We start from the raw sequence: 16,401 nt of genomic DNA, 5'->3' as shown, positions 1-16,401 counted from the left end.
TTTTAGGAGAAGAACTTTTTGCGTCCGTGCCTCATGTGTACGGACTCTCCTCTTCTTTTTTCAAGGGACCTCACTCCTTACCCTACACCGGTAATCCGGTGCTCTTATTTATTCCCCTACATACTTATTGTATAGATTTGCAGAAGGATTAATAATTTAAAGGGAGAGAAAACTAGTATCACTTTTAAACAAGCCAAGTTTGAAAGAGATCCTACCACTAGTATTCAATCTCCTGGACTTCAAACAGGTACCGAAATAGTAAGCCCTTCAAGAGCTGAATAGGGAGGGAAGGCCTTACTAGGCTGGTTAATGTTTACCCTTAAACTGATTTAGTAATAATGGCAAGCAATCTACGAAAGATTAATGCAAGCAACAGTAAACGTAGTCACTAGTTTTGTCTTCTCTGTGCCAGCCTCTCGAACCAAAGATTCTCAAGTCCTTTGCCACCCTTACTCAAGGCACGCCTCCATGCTGGTCTATCTTCGGCTAGCTCCTCCCACACATTCACATCGATGCCAAGAGCGATCAGATTCCGTTTGGCCATGTCTTTAAAGCGCAGCACCAGGCGACCGCGGCTTCTTGTTCCATTTGCCAGTTTGCTATAGAGGATATCCTTAGGGAGACGGCCATCAGGCATTCGGCACAGGTGTCCAAGCCAACTCGATCATTGTATCTTGAATGTCTGGAACAAGGAGCGGCTGCCGGCACATCTTAGCACCTCTTTGTTGGTGATTCTATCCCACCAATTGATGCCCATGATATGTCACAAGCATCAGAGATGGTAGACGTTCAGTCTTTTCTCATGACGAGCATATATGGTTCAAGTCTCTGCTCCATACAGTAGGGTACTCAGAACACAGCATTCGTAGATGCAGCATTTTGTGATTAAGTAACTGACCAGAAACCAAAACCGGAACCCAAAACCTGTGTTTTTATCATGACACCATCATTCTCCAATAAAGGCTAAAGTGGGTCTTCTCCCCAGAGATAAGGTTGAACACTCAAAACACAAACCTGACATTTTAAAAGTCTCGGTGTCCAGAGTGACCAGGAACTATGAAAGACAGGATGAGGGGTAATCAACTCCCTGAAATATTTACATACCCACATATATTGTCATGGTATGCATACATAGTGGTTCATATTTTGTTACGCTGGCCATTTTTTCATTGGTGAACAATCTCATATACACCGCCTGGCGACAAACAACCCTTTTCTTGTTATGAACTGAGAAGAAAGGAACCTAAATTCAACCCTTTCTCCATCAAACAAAATAGGAGAGACTTTGATTCCGAGCTTAATCAATTATAAACACAATAAATTTATGTTGGAAATCCTCTTTATTGTGATTGATTCAGCGAAAAATTAATTCTATTAATTTGTTTTCTTATAAAGAGCAGCGATTGCTGTAACAACCCTTTGTCATGAATACAGCACTTTTGCAGCCGAAGCTGATACATGATCAGTAAGCCTCCAGAATGCGACTTTGACGACAGCAGCAGCCCAGCAGCTGAAGGTTCTCATCATCAGCAGCAGATTCTAAAGGCTTTCCAGCGCCTCCTGCAAACTTCCAAGCCCTACCACAGCTTTCTACAGCCTTCCAGCACCTGCCGCACATTCCTGTAGCTAACCAGCTCACTCTTGCAGTTTTCCAGCACCTGCCAGAGCTTCCTGCAGTCTTCCAGTGCCTACTGCATCTACCTACAACCTTGCAGCCCTCAGCAGCTTCCCAGTGCCAGTTGACAAACCACAATCTCCAGGTCTTTTGCATTTTGCTATTTTAACTTTTTTCCTTTCCGAAAATAAAAGGTGATACGTCGTCTGTAAACATATTTCAGCTTTTGTCATTCTTCCTTTTGTACGAAATAGAGATATGTCGCACGTTGGATTGGTTTAATCACTGGTCGCCCGCTCCCTCTCTGCAACAATATGCCAAACTAGATTTTCTCTCCATTTTGTTTACTTCATTTTTTTAGTAAACTTTATAATAAACTCGTATATATATATATATATATATATATATATATATATATATATATATATATATAAGAGCAAATATATATATATAAGAGCAAATAGTTAATAAAACACTTTAAAAAACACTTTGAAAAAGAGTTAAAAACATATTTAATTTGAAAAGGAAAGTGGATAGTCCTTAATCCGTGGAGTTTCTAAGAAATACTTTCCTTCTCATCAGAGGGTAGGATTTAGCAAAATGCAGGATTGGATTTTGCATGCAAAAGTATTTGATGAAACTGCAAGTCAAAGATCTTGATAACAAAAAGTGGAGCATAGGGAATAGGGTGAAGAAAAAGGTGATTTCACATGAATGGGTATTCTGGTAAAAGGTAAAGTATCCAATGAAGGTAAAATCCAAAAACGCAAATCCAAGAAAGTTAGTTAAATTTCCATTCGCACAAGTAAAATCCAAGGGAATCGCGTAATTGGAAGATGGTCCAAAATAATCCAAAAGGCCGAAATCCGTGGAATAATTCACAAATAAGTGCAAGGAAAAGGGGAAAGAATTCTATAATATTATTAAAAGAAAAATAAGATATGCGTTATCTCGGCTGCCGAGACAATTATTTATTTTATATATATATATGTGTGTGTGTGTGTTACTATGTATTTTTGTGTTTAATAACTTCTGCAATCGATAAGGACATCGAAGGTGCTGATTCCAAATCCGTGGTTGGTTTAGCACTTCGTCCAGAATTCAACCTAATTGAAAAACAAACATACAGAAAAATCTTTATCATCTACGTACCCATCACAGAACAAAAATATAATATGCTAAAAATTACGTAAATTGATCAAGTATTTTTTTAACAAAGAAAATCAAATTTCATGATGAAGCGAAACATTGTGTTTTGATCCGTCACGTTGAATAAATAAAGGGAGATAACTCAATTCGAACAACCGAGATCAAAATCAGTCTTGTAATAGCTATGGTTTACTACAAATTGTAAAAAAATGATTTTATGGTCAGTTTATGTAATGTTTTGGAGTACATTTGCGTTCCATGACATGTACTTACATTATAAAGATTCTTAGCGTAAATTAATCAAGTAGTTTTTTTTATATAGGAAATAATTTTTTTTACGATTTTTAATAGTATATTGTAGCTACTACAAGGCTGATTTAAAAATCATAGTAGTTTGAATTGAGTTAGCTATTGTGGATCAAAACACACCATTCTCATTTCCTCATTTTTAAAATTTGCTTTTCCTAGTTAGAAAATAAACTACTTTATCAATTTACTTGATTTTTGGAATATGATATTTTCGTTCCATGAATGGGGGTGTATATCATAAAGACTTTTTTGTATTTTTGTTTTCATCAATAATATAAATTTCACCTGTCTGTTTAAATGTATGTATGTATGTATGTATGTATGAATGTATGTATGTATGTATGTATTGTTTGTATGTCTCGCAAAAACTTTCAACAGAGGCAACAGATCCTGACAAGATCGGTATCATTTTGAAGCTCAACATCTCGGATGACAAATATTGAAAAATTGGCAAAAAACATTAATTCCTTAACCCTAAACTCGGCCGTTTTGTACAAGGAGGGGTCGATTTTTTTCACTAACATTTTAGTAAGTCATCGTCACCATTGGATTGACTTTGGTTAATTTGAATGTTTTTGACTTCCGGTCGCATCATGGAGACATCAGCTAAGACGTTGGATTTTCTTTCACATTTTATCTGCCTTCATGGCACAGGTTCAAGCCTGCCTGCCTATTACCACTCTTTTTTTGTTGCTTAACACACACCTCTAAACACCCGGGTAACGCCGGGCACCCAGGCTAGTCTATAATATAAAGGGCAAAATCTGTTTAAATGCATGTATTTTTATATGTCGGCCGAAAACTTTTGACAGCGGCAACGGATTTTCACTCAATCGGTATTGTTTTAAAGCTCGACCCTTCGGACGACAAATACCGAAAAATTTGCTAAAAACATTAACCCCTTCACCCTCAACTGGGCACTTTTCTACAAGGAGGGGTAAGCGACCCTAGTGTCTAACTCTGTCCCGTAGGGAGGCATTGTAAATAGGTACAAGGACGGGTCGCTTTTTTCACCGATATTTTCGAAAGTCATCCCTCTTTTCGATTGATTAACCTTAATTTAAACCCTCGCCACTTCCGGTTTGGTGGTAGATACAACGGCAAAAACGTCACTTTTTTTTCCACATTCTTTTTCTCCTTCGCTGTACAGGTTCAAACCTGCCTGTCTACTACCACTTTTTTTTTTTTTTTTTTTTGCACAACACACTTCCAAACACCCAAGTAACGCCGGGCCCCCAGCCTAGCCTTTAATAAGGTTGAATTTTGAACTTGCACCCTTAGATCATTAGATCAACTACATACTTGTGTGATGTTCCTATTTACTTGCTTTCCCACGAGAGAAGAGTTAGAGTAAATGTCGGTTTTTAGTGCGGAGAAAATCCAGCTCCCTCAAAAGGGGTACTCTGAATAGGAACAAAAATTTAAATTGTTTTAGTCATGAAGGATTTCTCCTCCACTGACAGAGGACGGAAAAGGTATTATATCTACAGAATAAGACCGGTTATTCATTTTTTTCCATGAAACAAAATGTGACACAAGATAACCATCTCCCCTCAAAAGGGGATTCTGCAAAAATAAAATTGTCTTAGTACAGAAGGGTCTTGCCGGCATTGACTAAAGATAATTAAGAATAAGACTAGTTCTTTGCAAGTAGTTGCTAATAACCGGAAGCTCGAGAGTTGTCTCTCTTGAAAGAACTCTCCAGCGTTATGTTTAGCGCCGCCATTTAAAAAAAGAAGAAAAATAAAAGCCGCCTTTACATGTGAGTACTAATGGAGCGTTATTTTATTTATCTTTCTACACCGTTTATTCATGTCTCTTCTTTATTTGCCTCTTTTCGTGTTGAGACAAATATATTATGATATGAAACGATCCTGGATAAATGTCGAAAAAAAATGTTTTTGAACGGAGACTTGTTGTTGCTTTGAAAAACCGGTACAACATTCCATGGTTTCTCGTATTTCTTTATTAAAATGTGAACTTACTTTGTTTCAGTTTTTGTAGCAAGAGTAACGTTTTTGGAATATGTATTTTTTTAAAAAACTAATTATACATGAAATGGAGCTATATAAATATTGATTATTTGTACAGTTTACAGACCATGCTGAAATAATAACGTTATTTAGAAAGGCATTCTTAACATTGGGAGCGGGGCTTCGTTAACTGTTCTGTACTTTCATCTAACAATTTAATAAATAAAAGATACCATAAAAATTTAAATTAAGTTGCGAATCATATCTAAAAAGTACCGCTCGTAAGCTGCACAAGCCCAAAACATTTTGAAATGATTAAAATCATATTTTACGTAGTTTAACTACATACAAATTTTTTTTTTTTTTTTTTCAAAATGTTTTGGGTTTGGGCTTGTGCAGTTAACGGGCAGTACTTTTGAGGTAAGATTCTCAACTTAATTTAAATTTATATGGTATCTTAGTGTTTATAAGATGTAGACCTTCCTCCATGACGGACCTCATTCGCCCGTAACATCTGGTAACTGTCAAAAAGGCGTCACAAGAATAATGAAATCCGGGTTCGTGAAATTAAAAAAAAGGTGCTCATGCAGAGAGTGATCCGTGCTGAAATAATAACGTTATTTAAAAAGCCATTCTTAACATGGGGAGGGGAGGGTGTTTTGTACCTATTCTGTACTTTAACCTTACAATTGAATAAAAAAACATATAAAACTTTAATTAAACGTCGAAGCGCGGATCACTCTCTGCATTAGCACCAAAAAAAAAACAAAAAAAAACAATTTATTTTTTATTTATTTATTTTTTCCGATGTAGCTATTAATATTGGGTGCTTATTCAAAGTGGCAATTAAAAATAAAGAAAATGACGTACATGCTCGTTACAGAACGATGATGCCATATTTCAAAAATTACGTAAAATCCATCAAGTATTTTGTTAAGAAAATCAAATTTTACGATTTCTAGCAATTTTACTACTAAACTGTATTGAACATAAGGCTGATTTTAACCATTACACTTCAAATTGAGCCCCCCCCCCCCTTATTTCATTGGATTTAATCATGGTTGCCGAAAATACCACGATTCGCTTAGTCGTAAAATCTTAATATCTTGAAAAAAAAAAAAAAAAAACTTGATCAAATTACCTGATTTTTGGAATATTTCATCTTCGTTCCGTTATTGGTACGTACATCATACAGAATTTTTTGTATTTTATTTACTTCTAATTGCCGCTATAAATGCCAATCTGAATAAGCACCTAATATTGCATTTTTTTTATGATTTGTTTTTAACATATTTTAACCATTTTTATTTCTTAATGTAAATTGGGTGTAAATCGATATTTGAAGTATGTCATTTTAAGCAAAAACAATATTACGTAATTGTCATGTCGAAAATAGTAATATATCCAAAAATTACGAAAATTCATTGAATACACTGCAATTACTAATATCATTCATTGAATACACTGCAATTACTAATATCCGCGGGCTTAGAACTAACTTAGATGATGTTGAGTCATTTCTCCTTGTAAACACCCCGGATATCTTAGCATTAAGTGAAACTAACCTTCACTCCTCCATACCTTCTAACCACTTTAACATGCCTGGTTATCTCCCACTCTACCGTAAGGACTCGGACAGACATATGCATGGACTTGGAGTCTATATTCGAAACACCCTCCCCCTAACTAGAGAAATAAAACTAGAATCAGAGGGCCAGGCCTTTATGTGCTTCAGACTAAATATGCAACACAATATTAGCTACTTATATTTTCTCTACCGCTCTCCCTCAAACCAAGACTGTACCCTAATAAACAAAGTCTCAGACAGCATAGATATAGCACTCTCCCTCGATACTAGCGCACAAATACATGTATTTGGTGACTTCAATGTCCACCACAGTAACTGGCTAGGATTCTCAAATCACACAGACGTAGCTGGTAGCGCCACATATAGCTTCTCTATATCTCATTCCCTATCTCAGATGGTTACATTTCCGACACGTTTCCCAGACCAGCACGATCAACATGCCTCACTTCTAGATCTCTTTCTGACAACAGTTCCCAATGACTGTACAACAAATGCCCATAGCCCACTCGGGAATGCTGATCACGCTGTGATAATGGTAGAAATCAGCCTAAATTCTCGCCCTAAAACTGAAGACCCACTACTCAAAACAACGAAGTATTACAAAAAGGCTGATTGGGAAGCCATCAGGGAGCTCATCAGAGATGCCCCATGGCAAAATATCTTTACTCTTCCAGCGGAACAGTGTGCAAATGAGACAACTGAATGGTTCAAAACTGCTATTGAAGCACATGTTCCCGCACGGAAATACTATAGCAAGCCCCACTCCCCCCAATGGTTTACTTCTGCTTGTGCAGCTGCCATTTGTCAAAGGCAGCATGCGTTCCGCAGATTCAATCGACATAAGTCCAGCTCAAATAAACAGAAGTTTATAGAAGCTAGAAATAATTGTAAGAGAGTGATAGACATAGCTAAGTCAGATTACTCTGAAACCACCAGAAAGCGCATCGAAGCACAGAAATTAGGAACCCGGGATTTTTGGAAAATCTACAACAGCGTAGTTAATAATGGACAGTCAATTATTCCCCCACTAACAAACAATCATGAGGTTGCTTGCACGGCAACTGACAAGGCTAATCTGCTTGCCAGTCGGTTTGCCTCAAACTCCACACTGAACTCGGTACACCACTCACTCCCTGATTTTCCTCTGCGAACAGACGCCACACTTGACGACTTGAAAATCACCCCTTCTCAGGTACATGCTATTATAAAAAACCTAGACACCTCTAAAGCATGTGGACCAGATCTCATCCCGGCTGTGCTATTAAAAAAATGCTCTGCCGAGGTTGCTCCAGTTCTGTCCAACCTTTACAATAAATGCCTTAACGAATCTTGTTTTCCCGACTGCTGGAAAACCGCCTCTGTGGTACCAGTCTTCAAGAATTCTGGTGAAAGAACTGACCCACTAAATTATCGCCCCATTAGCCTCCTCCCGCTTTTCGCCAAAATATTTGAGTCCTTAGTTAATCAAGCCCTAGTCCAGCACCTAACAGCTGCTAAACTCTTGACTGACAAACAATATGGATTCAGGCAAGCCCGTTCAACAGCAGATATCTTAACTGTAGTTTCTGAACGTATATACCGTTCATTGGATAAAACAGGGGAGGGTAGAGCGGTGGCCCTTGATATATCTAAGGCTTTTGACAGGGTATGGCACGATGGTCTTCTAAGGAAAATTAGATCATATGGAATCACTGGAAGAATTCATAACGTAATTAAATCCTTCTTAAGTAATAGAAAAATCAAAGTTGTCCTCGACGGACGTACATCCAAACAATATGACATAAATGCGGGAGTGCCTCAGGGGTCTATCCTTGGACCTCTATTGTTCCTGATATTCATAAGTGACCTCCCTGATAAAATTGTTTCGGAGATGGGTATATTTGCCGATGACACCACTCTCTATAACAGATATGAGGGGAAAACAAATGAACACATATCCAAGAAAATGGCAGAAACACTAGAGGATGACCTCCAATCCGTAGTGGAATGGGGACAAAAATGGTTGGTCTCATTCAATGCTGCTAAGACTAAGCTTGTTTCCTTCAATAACTACAAGAAACCTTCTCTACCACCAATAGCAATGGCCAAGAACACATTGCCTGAAAGTACTTCTTTTAAACTCCTCGGCCTAACGTTTACAGGGAATATGAACTGGAATAGATACATTGAGAGCATTGCCAAGGCTGCTGCAAGGAAGGTTGGCTCCCTCTACTGTGCTAGAAAACTACTTACGCCTGCCAGTATCCTATACCTCTATAAGGCAACCATTCGCCCATGTATGGAGTACTGTTGTCACATCTGGGCTGGTGCATCTGCTGCTTGTCTCTCGCTCCTGGACAGGGTTCAAAAAAGAGTCGCAAACCTGATAGGTCCTGAACTGTCATCTGGGCTTCAACCTCTGTCCCATCGACGAGATGTTGCATCCCTCTGCCTGTTCTATAAATACTTTAATGGTGAATGCTCTGACGAACTGCAAACACTTGTACCTCCCCGACGTAACTACCCCCGACAAACCCGACAAGCTACTAAGTCTTATCCCTTTACAGTAGAGATCCCTAGGTGCAAGAAAGCCTTTTACTCCAATAGTTTCTTCCCCAGAACTGCGGGTCTTTGGAACTCCCTTCCGGGATTCTGCTTTCCCAACTGCAATGATATGCAGAAGTTCAAGTGTAATGTTAACAAACATCTTTCTACTCTTCTCCCTTCATAATGACCCCGCTAATTAATTCCCTAATAGTAGCCCCCTGCTTCAAAGTGGCACTGTGCCTTGTTTGGGGTGAAAATTGAATAAAAAAAAAAAAAAAAAAAAAATTGTCGGTATTTAGTTCTCTCGCACCGCAAGAACTATCGCTAGGTTCGGAAAATGGGATTGAAACACTAAACAGTGCTCCAGAGGAGAGGAGGAGCATCTCTCTGACTGCTAAAGATGCCTGTGCAGCCTCGTCGGCATTCCCATCAGGGAATGCCGACTAACCCTTTCTCAAAGAGGGCAAAGTCTGGGAGGGTGGACCTCCTAGAACTGCACTGAACCAGAACTACATTGCAATTAACAGGGACCAGGTCATTACAGGAATAGTCCAATGATTAGACTCTAATCTGTTGATTTTCGGGACCGAGGATAAAATCCTTGTTTTCAAAATCATTAAAGTCTATGGCTATTAACAACACACGCCATGAACAAGTAAGCTAAGTTATTCATTATGATCCTTGTGTGTGAACTCTTCAGTGAAGAAGGTAAGGTGTATCAGAATTTTTGTAGGAATTTTTGACACCCCTAACACGAAACTGCGAATAAAATATAAAAATCTCGTAATTTCTCTGTTAAAAGTGGGTTGTTTATTTTCTTTATGGATTATACTTCCAAAATAAACTATTAAAGTTGTTTTAAAAGTAATAGAAATATTTTTATTTATTTATTTTTTTAAACAGTAATGAATTTTCCGAACTCAATATTTTTCAATTTTTAAACTTTAAAAATCTATCAAAATTTTTCTATTGATTCTATTTTTACGATATTTTCAGGGTCAATGTGAAATTTTATGTTCTTTCCAATAAACCGAATATAATATTTTAGACCAACGTTTTTTTTTAATTCACGCCCCCCCCATCTTCAAGTGTCTAGTAAAAAGTAAATAATTAATTTACACACCGAAAAGTAAATAATTAATTTACTCACAAATTGAAGAGAAAAGGTCAATAGATAATATATTCAAATTTAAAACAAAAAAAAAAACGTAGTGTTTTTTAGAAATTTATCTGTAAAGTTTGAAGTTTAAAGCCTTTTTTTTTTTTTTTTAATGGAACCTTGGTCCTTACTCCTTTAATTGAAAAAAATTAGGGCTTGAATTACATTTTTCGATGAGTTATAAGCTTGGAAAGACAGGGGGTCGAATAATTCACGCCTCCCATTTTGAAATGTCTATTAAAAAGTAAATAATTAATTTATGTACCAAAGTCTTATATATCACAAATTGAAGAGAAAAGGTCAATAAATAATATATTCAAATTTAAAACAAAAAAATAGTACTGTTTTTTAGAAATTTACCTGTAAAGTCCGAAGTTTAAAACCTTTTTAAAAAAAAAAACACTTTTTTTTTTTTTTTTTTTTTTTTTTTTTTTTTTAATGAAACCTTGGTCCTTGCTCCTTTAATTGAAAAAAAAAGTAGGGCTTGAATTACATTTTTCGAGGAGTTATAAGCTTGGAAAGATGGGGTGGAATTATTCACTATTTTCACGAAATATCTGACACACCTCAATGCCTATTTTATAACGTCTAAGAAAAATGCAACTTTACCCAATTTTCCGTAAAAATTACTTTTAACTATAACTTTCTACTCGATAATTTTTCCTAATTTTTGGATATATTACTATTTTCGACATGACAATTAAGTACGTAATATTATATTTGCTTAAAACGACACAATTAAAAAAAATCGATCTGTCGACTCCATTTTAACAAGCACCGTAAATTGTTGTATTTTTGCCATGCTTAAATGATATTTACAAAGCCATTCTTAACATGGGATAAGTGTTTTGTAACTATTCTGCAATTTCACCTAACAATTTAATAATAATAATAAAAAAGATATCATAAAACTTTAATTTAACTTGGATATACTATTAAAAATAGTGCGGTACAATAAGTACATTTTCATTATTAATATGCGCACGTAGTTGGGCGTTGTTTTAGACTTTTCGAAAAGAAATAATGAAATAATAACAGTACGAAAGAGCGCAATTAATTTGTTTATTTTTTTCATAAACCCGGTTTCGTTTCGTGCAATTTGTCTTTGGACTGTTACCGATTTTTACCGAACTATAAACACAAATGTCAATAAATAATACAGGATTATGATCATGGTAATGAATCTCAGTCAAAAGTTAACAAATAAAAAAGAAATAATGCAAGGTGAAGTTTTAAAATAAATGTATTTTATTTTATAATTTATAATTAAAAGCATTGAACAATACAAGGTAAAATATAAGGTACTTATGTATTTTTGGTACCGTGCTGAAATAATAATGTTATTATTCTGAAAGCCGTTCTTAACATGGGGAGGGAGGGTGTTTTGTAACTATTCTGTGCTTCCACCTTACAATTGAATAAAAAAAAATCGTGAAACTTGAATTTAACCTGAACAAATGAAGCATGCATGGTCCCCATGAGTGCACAGTGAAAAAAAAACGACTAAGTTCAGCACCCCAACCCCTCTTTAGCCCCCAAAGTCCCCAGGGGACGTTCAGTGTTGGTGAAAATTAACAAGCGGTGCAGTTTTAGGCCTTAATATATGTAAATTTGAGTTCTGCATCCATCATTTAGCCCCAAAAGTCCTCAAGGCCTTAACATTTTTAAATTTGAGTTCAGCACCATGCAAAACTGCTAAATAGACATACACAGGAAATTTTGGACAAATGTGGTGAAATAATCCCAAAAATGGAGTGCTTTTATTAGTCCTAAAAGAGCCCCTGGGGCACACACAAGAGTTATTGCAAAGTATAGACAAACAAAATTATAAAGAAATCAGTTAAAACTTTTCAGAAAGTTTTATAAAAATCCAAGGCATCAGTTTTTTTTTTTTAATAAGCACAAAAGTGTCATTTTAGCCATTTTTAACCTGAAAGGCACCCCTAGGGGGGGAGCAACCAGAATTTTCCCGAAAAATCTGTCATGTTACTTTTTTACTCATATCATGTTTAATGTTTGTGCAAAATTTCAAAAAATTCCAAGGCGTAGTTATTGAGAAAAGTGTGAACGGACGAGGGTGAATTTACAGGTCCACCCTCCTTTCGCCGGGGACCAAAAAACTATTTAAAAATAGCACGGTATCAAAAATGCTTAAGCACTAAAGTTTGGTTTAATTTAATCTGCCTATTAAACCTAAAATAGGTAAAATTTAATCACGTTATTATTGAAAATGTAATCATGTGATTATATTTTAATTCAAACTGTACACATTGTTTAACAAATAAAAAAGAAATAATGTAGGATGAAGTTTTAAATTTTTGGATACTTATGTAGATTTTGTTCTGTGCTGAAATAATGTTATTTTGAAAGCCATTCTTTACATGGGGAGGGTGTTTTGAAACTAGTCTGTGCTTCAGCATTACAATTTAATAATAAAAAAAAGATATTGTGAAACTTGAATTTAACTTGTAAAAAACATTTTAAAATAGCGCGGTACCAAAAAGTTCATAAGCACCAAGTTTGGGTTTAATTTCACAGTAGATATTGTTCTCGGATATATATGATGGCAGATGGTATCGCGCTCTGCCATCATATGCATACAAGAACGATATCTACTGTAAAATTTGGTGCTTATGCAGTTATGGTACCGCGCTATTTTTAAATAATTTTTTCACGTTAAATTCTAGTTTCACAATATTATTTATTATTGTTATTATTATTATTTATTTTTAGTATTATTTCAGCATGGTACCAAAAAATACAATACCCAAAAAAATACCCCAAAAAATACCCAAAATTTTACGTTTTAGTATTCAATGTTTTTAATTATCTATAATATAAATCTTACCTGTCTGTTTTAATGTATGTATGTATGTCTCGCAAACACTTTCAACAGCGGCGACGGATTTTCATGAGATCTGTATCATTTTAATGCTCGACCCTTTTGATTGTCTAACCTTAATTTAAACCTACGTCACTTCCGGTTTTGTGATGGGCGCAACTGCTAACACGTCATGTTTTATTTTTACTTTCTTTTCCTCCTTCGTGGTATGGGTTCAAGCCTGCCTGCCTACTACCACTTTTTTTTTTTTGCTCAACCAACACCCTTACACACACCTTCACTTTCTTTTCTGCCTTCGCGTCACGGGTTCGAGCTTGCCTGCCTACTACAGCATTTGTTTTGTTTTTATTGGTCAACACACACCTACAAACACCCGGGCAACGCTGGCACCCAGGCTAGTAAATTATAAAATAAAACATATTTAATCATTTTAAAACTTCATCTCGCATTATTTCTTTTTTTTATTTGTTAAACAATGTGGTTAATTTAAATTAAATTTTAATCATCTCCTCACATGTGAAATAATAGCGTGATATAATTTTACTCAGTTAAAGTTTGTGAAACATTTCTAATATACTCTTTTGTTTACATTAAGCGATGCCAGTGTCGAACATAAAGAGTTCCTTTAAGTGATTGCAGGGTTCCACAACTAACAGCAAATAGAGAAGTAGTCGACCACTTCATCAAAAATAATCCTTTCAGTGACATACAATATGGTTTCCGTTCTGCTAGATCTACAGCAGATATGCTTACGGTTATATCTCATAGGATTAGCAAATCTCTCAACGAAGGCTTCCTTTCTAGGGCAATTGCTTTTGACATATCAAAGGCCTTTGATAGGGTATGGCATAAAGGTCTACTTCACAAGATCTCCAGCTACGGTATTGCAGGAAATGTCTTTTTAATTATTAAATCATTTCTCTCTCTCCTAGATAAGCTCATAAGAGTAGTGGTTGATGGGGGAGAAATCAGAAGCTTATAGTATTAATGATGAAGTCCCCCAGGGGTCCATCCTGGGCCCAACTCTCTTCCTGATCTATATCAATGATCTTCCAAATCACATCCTTAGATCATTTGTAGACATTTATGCTGACGACACTACCATTCATGGCAGCACATCAAAGACCGTAAACAACAAGTTCTCTCTGCTTCTCTCTCCTCTGATCTTGAGCATGTGATACAATGAGGGAAAAAGTGGCTGGTTACTTACCAAGCTTTTATCTTTACATCATCAACATTCCGATCCCCATTTGGCATCAATTGAAATAAATGATTCTTGTCATGGGGAGGCTCCATGTTTTGACAAGCTTCTGGTCTTGACCTTTATTCCTGATCTGAAATAGAACACATACATCAAATCTGTTGCCAAGGCTGCTGGAAAAACGGTAGGATCCTTTTATCGCTCCAGTAGATATCTCACTCCTGATGCAGTTCTCTACCTATATAAAAGCCAGGTTCGGCCAATGGAGTACTGTTGCCACATCTGGGCAGGAGCTACTAAAAGCTGCTTATCCTTCCTTGACAGAGTCCAAAATATTTGTAGCCTAGTGGGGGATGCCCTTTTCTCTTCTCTGCAACCTCTTTCTCACAGAAGAGACGTTGCGAGCCTGTCTCTGCTTTATCATTGTTTTCATGGCAAGTGCTCATCTGAGCTCCAATCTAGGGTCTCCCTCGCCAAATATTTACGAGAAACACTCGACTAACTGAAAACACTATCAATAGTCTCCCCTACTCTATTTCTGTACCTAGACCTAAATGTAGATTCCATGAACAGAGCTTCTTTTTTAGAACTGCACACTTGTGGAACTCTCTTCCTTTTTCCAGCTTTCCAGCTGACTACAATATGGTTGTCTTCAAATCCAACGTAAACAAGTTCTGGATGAGCCGTTCCCCTTAAGTAATCACATTTACCAAATTTACACTAGTTACGATGATATTGTCCCATTGACTACTGTATACTCTTTAACCCTTATCCTCGAGTGGCCTCTGAGCCTTGATAAGTGATGATTCATTTGTAAAAAAAAAAAAAAAAATCTGTCTAAATGTTTTTTTTTTTTTTTTTTATTACATTTTCACCTCAAACAAAGCACATTGCCACTTTGGTGTAGGGGGCTACTATCAGGGGTAACATCTACTGGGGTACTATGTGGGGGTTTGGGCAGCAAGATGTCTGTTCACGTTACACATAAACTTCTGCACGTCAGCACAGTTGGGGAAGCAGGGACCTGGAATGGAATTCCAAAGTCTTGCGGTTCTGGAGAAGAAACTACTGGAGTAGAAATATCTTTTACATCTAGAGATCTCTACTGTGTGGGGGTGAGATTTAGCTGCCTGTCGGGTTTGTCGAGAGTGTTTACGTTGTGGGGGCACAAGTGCTTGCAGTTCATCAGAGCATTCACCATTAAAATACTTGTAGAACAGGCAGAGGGATGCAACATTTTGTTGATGGGACAGAGGCTGAAGCTTAGATGCCAGTTCAGGGCCTATCAGGTTGACGACTCTCTTTTGAACCTTGTCTAGGAGCGAGAGACTAGTAGCAGATGCATCAGCCCAAATATGACAACAATACTCCATACATGGGCAAATGGTGGCCTTATAGAGGTACAGGATACTTTCGGGTGTTAGTAATTTTCTAGCATGGTAGAGAGAGCCTACCTTCTTTGCAGCGGCCCTAGCAATGCTTTCAATGTAATTGTTCCAACTCATGTTTCCTGTGAACGTTAGGCCAAGGAGTTTGAAAGATGTACTCTCAGATAAAGAGTCATTGGTCATTGCTATTGGTGGTAGAGAAGGTTTCTTGTAATTATTGAAGGAAACTAGTTTAGTCTTGGCGACATTGAACGTGACCATCCATTTTTGTCCCCATTCCACTACAGATTGGAGGTCTTCCTCTAGTGTTTCTGCCATTTCTTTAGATATGTGTTCATTTGTTTTCCTATCGTGCCTGTTATAGAGTGTAGTGTCATCAGCATATATACCCATCTCAGAGGCAATTTTGTCGGGGAGGTCATTTATGAATATTAGGAACAACAGAGGTCCAAGGGTAGACCCCTGAGGCAATCCCGCATTTATATCATATTGTTTAGATGTACGACCGTCGAGGACAACCTTTTTTCTCTTATCTAAGAAGGATTTAAGTATGTTTAGTATTCTACCAGTGATACGGTATGATCTAATTTTCCTGAGGAGACCCTCATGCCATACCTTGTCAAAAGCCTTAGATATATTTAGAGCTACCGC

General features: G+C 36.8%; 1 protein-coding gene across 2 annotated transcripts in view; it reads left to right on the top strand.

Annotated features, from left to right (window-relative positions):
• Window positions 1-4,709: 4,709 nt before the first annotated feature.
• The window catches only part of LOC145296007 (exportin-2-like), a 101,242-nt gene continuing 89,550 nt past the window's right edge, over window positions 4,710-16,401 (top strand). Inside the window, exon 1 of one of the 2 annotated variants that reach the window (XM_080142026.1) lies at window positions 4,710-4,835. Coding sequence is in view for 1 of the 2 variants with exons in the window: in XM_080142025.1 (XP_079998151.1) it covers window positions 4,956-5,008 (53 nt within the window). In the remaining variant the exon portion in view is untranslated. Of the gene's footprint in view, window positions 4,836-4,882; window positions 5,009-16,401 lie in introns of those variants that run through there. The other variant, XM_080142025.1, reaches the window with a different exon arrangement.

The sequence above is a fragment of the Euprymna scolopes genome, chromosome 16 (assembly GCF_053919585.1).
Source record: "Euprymna scolopes isolate OS-2025 chromosome 16, ASM5391958v1, whole genome shotgun sequence".
Classification (NCBI taxonomy): domain Eukaryota; kingdom Metazoa; phylum Mollusca; class Cephalopoda; order Sepiida; family Sepiolidae; genus Euprymna; species Euprymna scolopes.
This window is presented reverse-complemented; position numbering and strand designations above follow the sequence as displayed.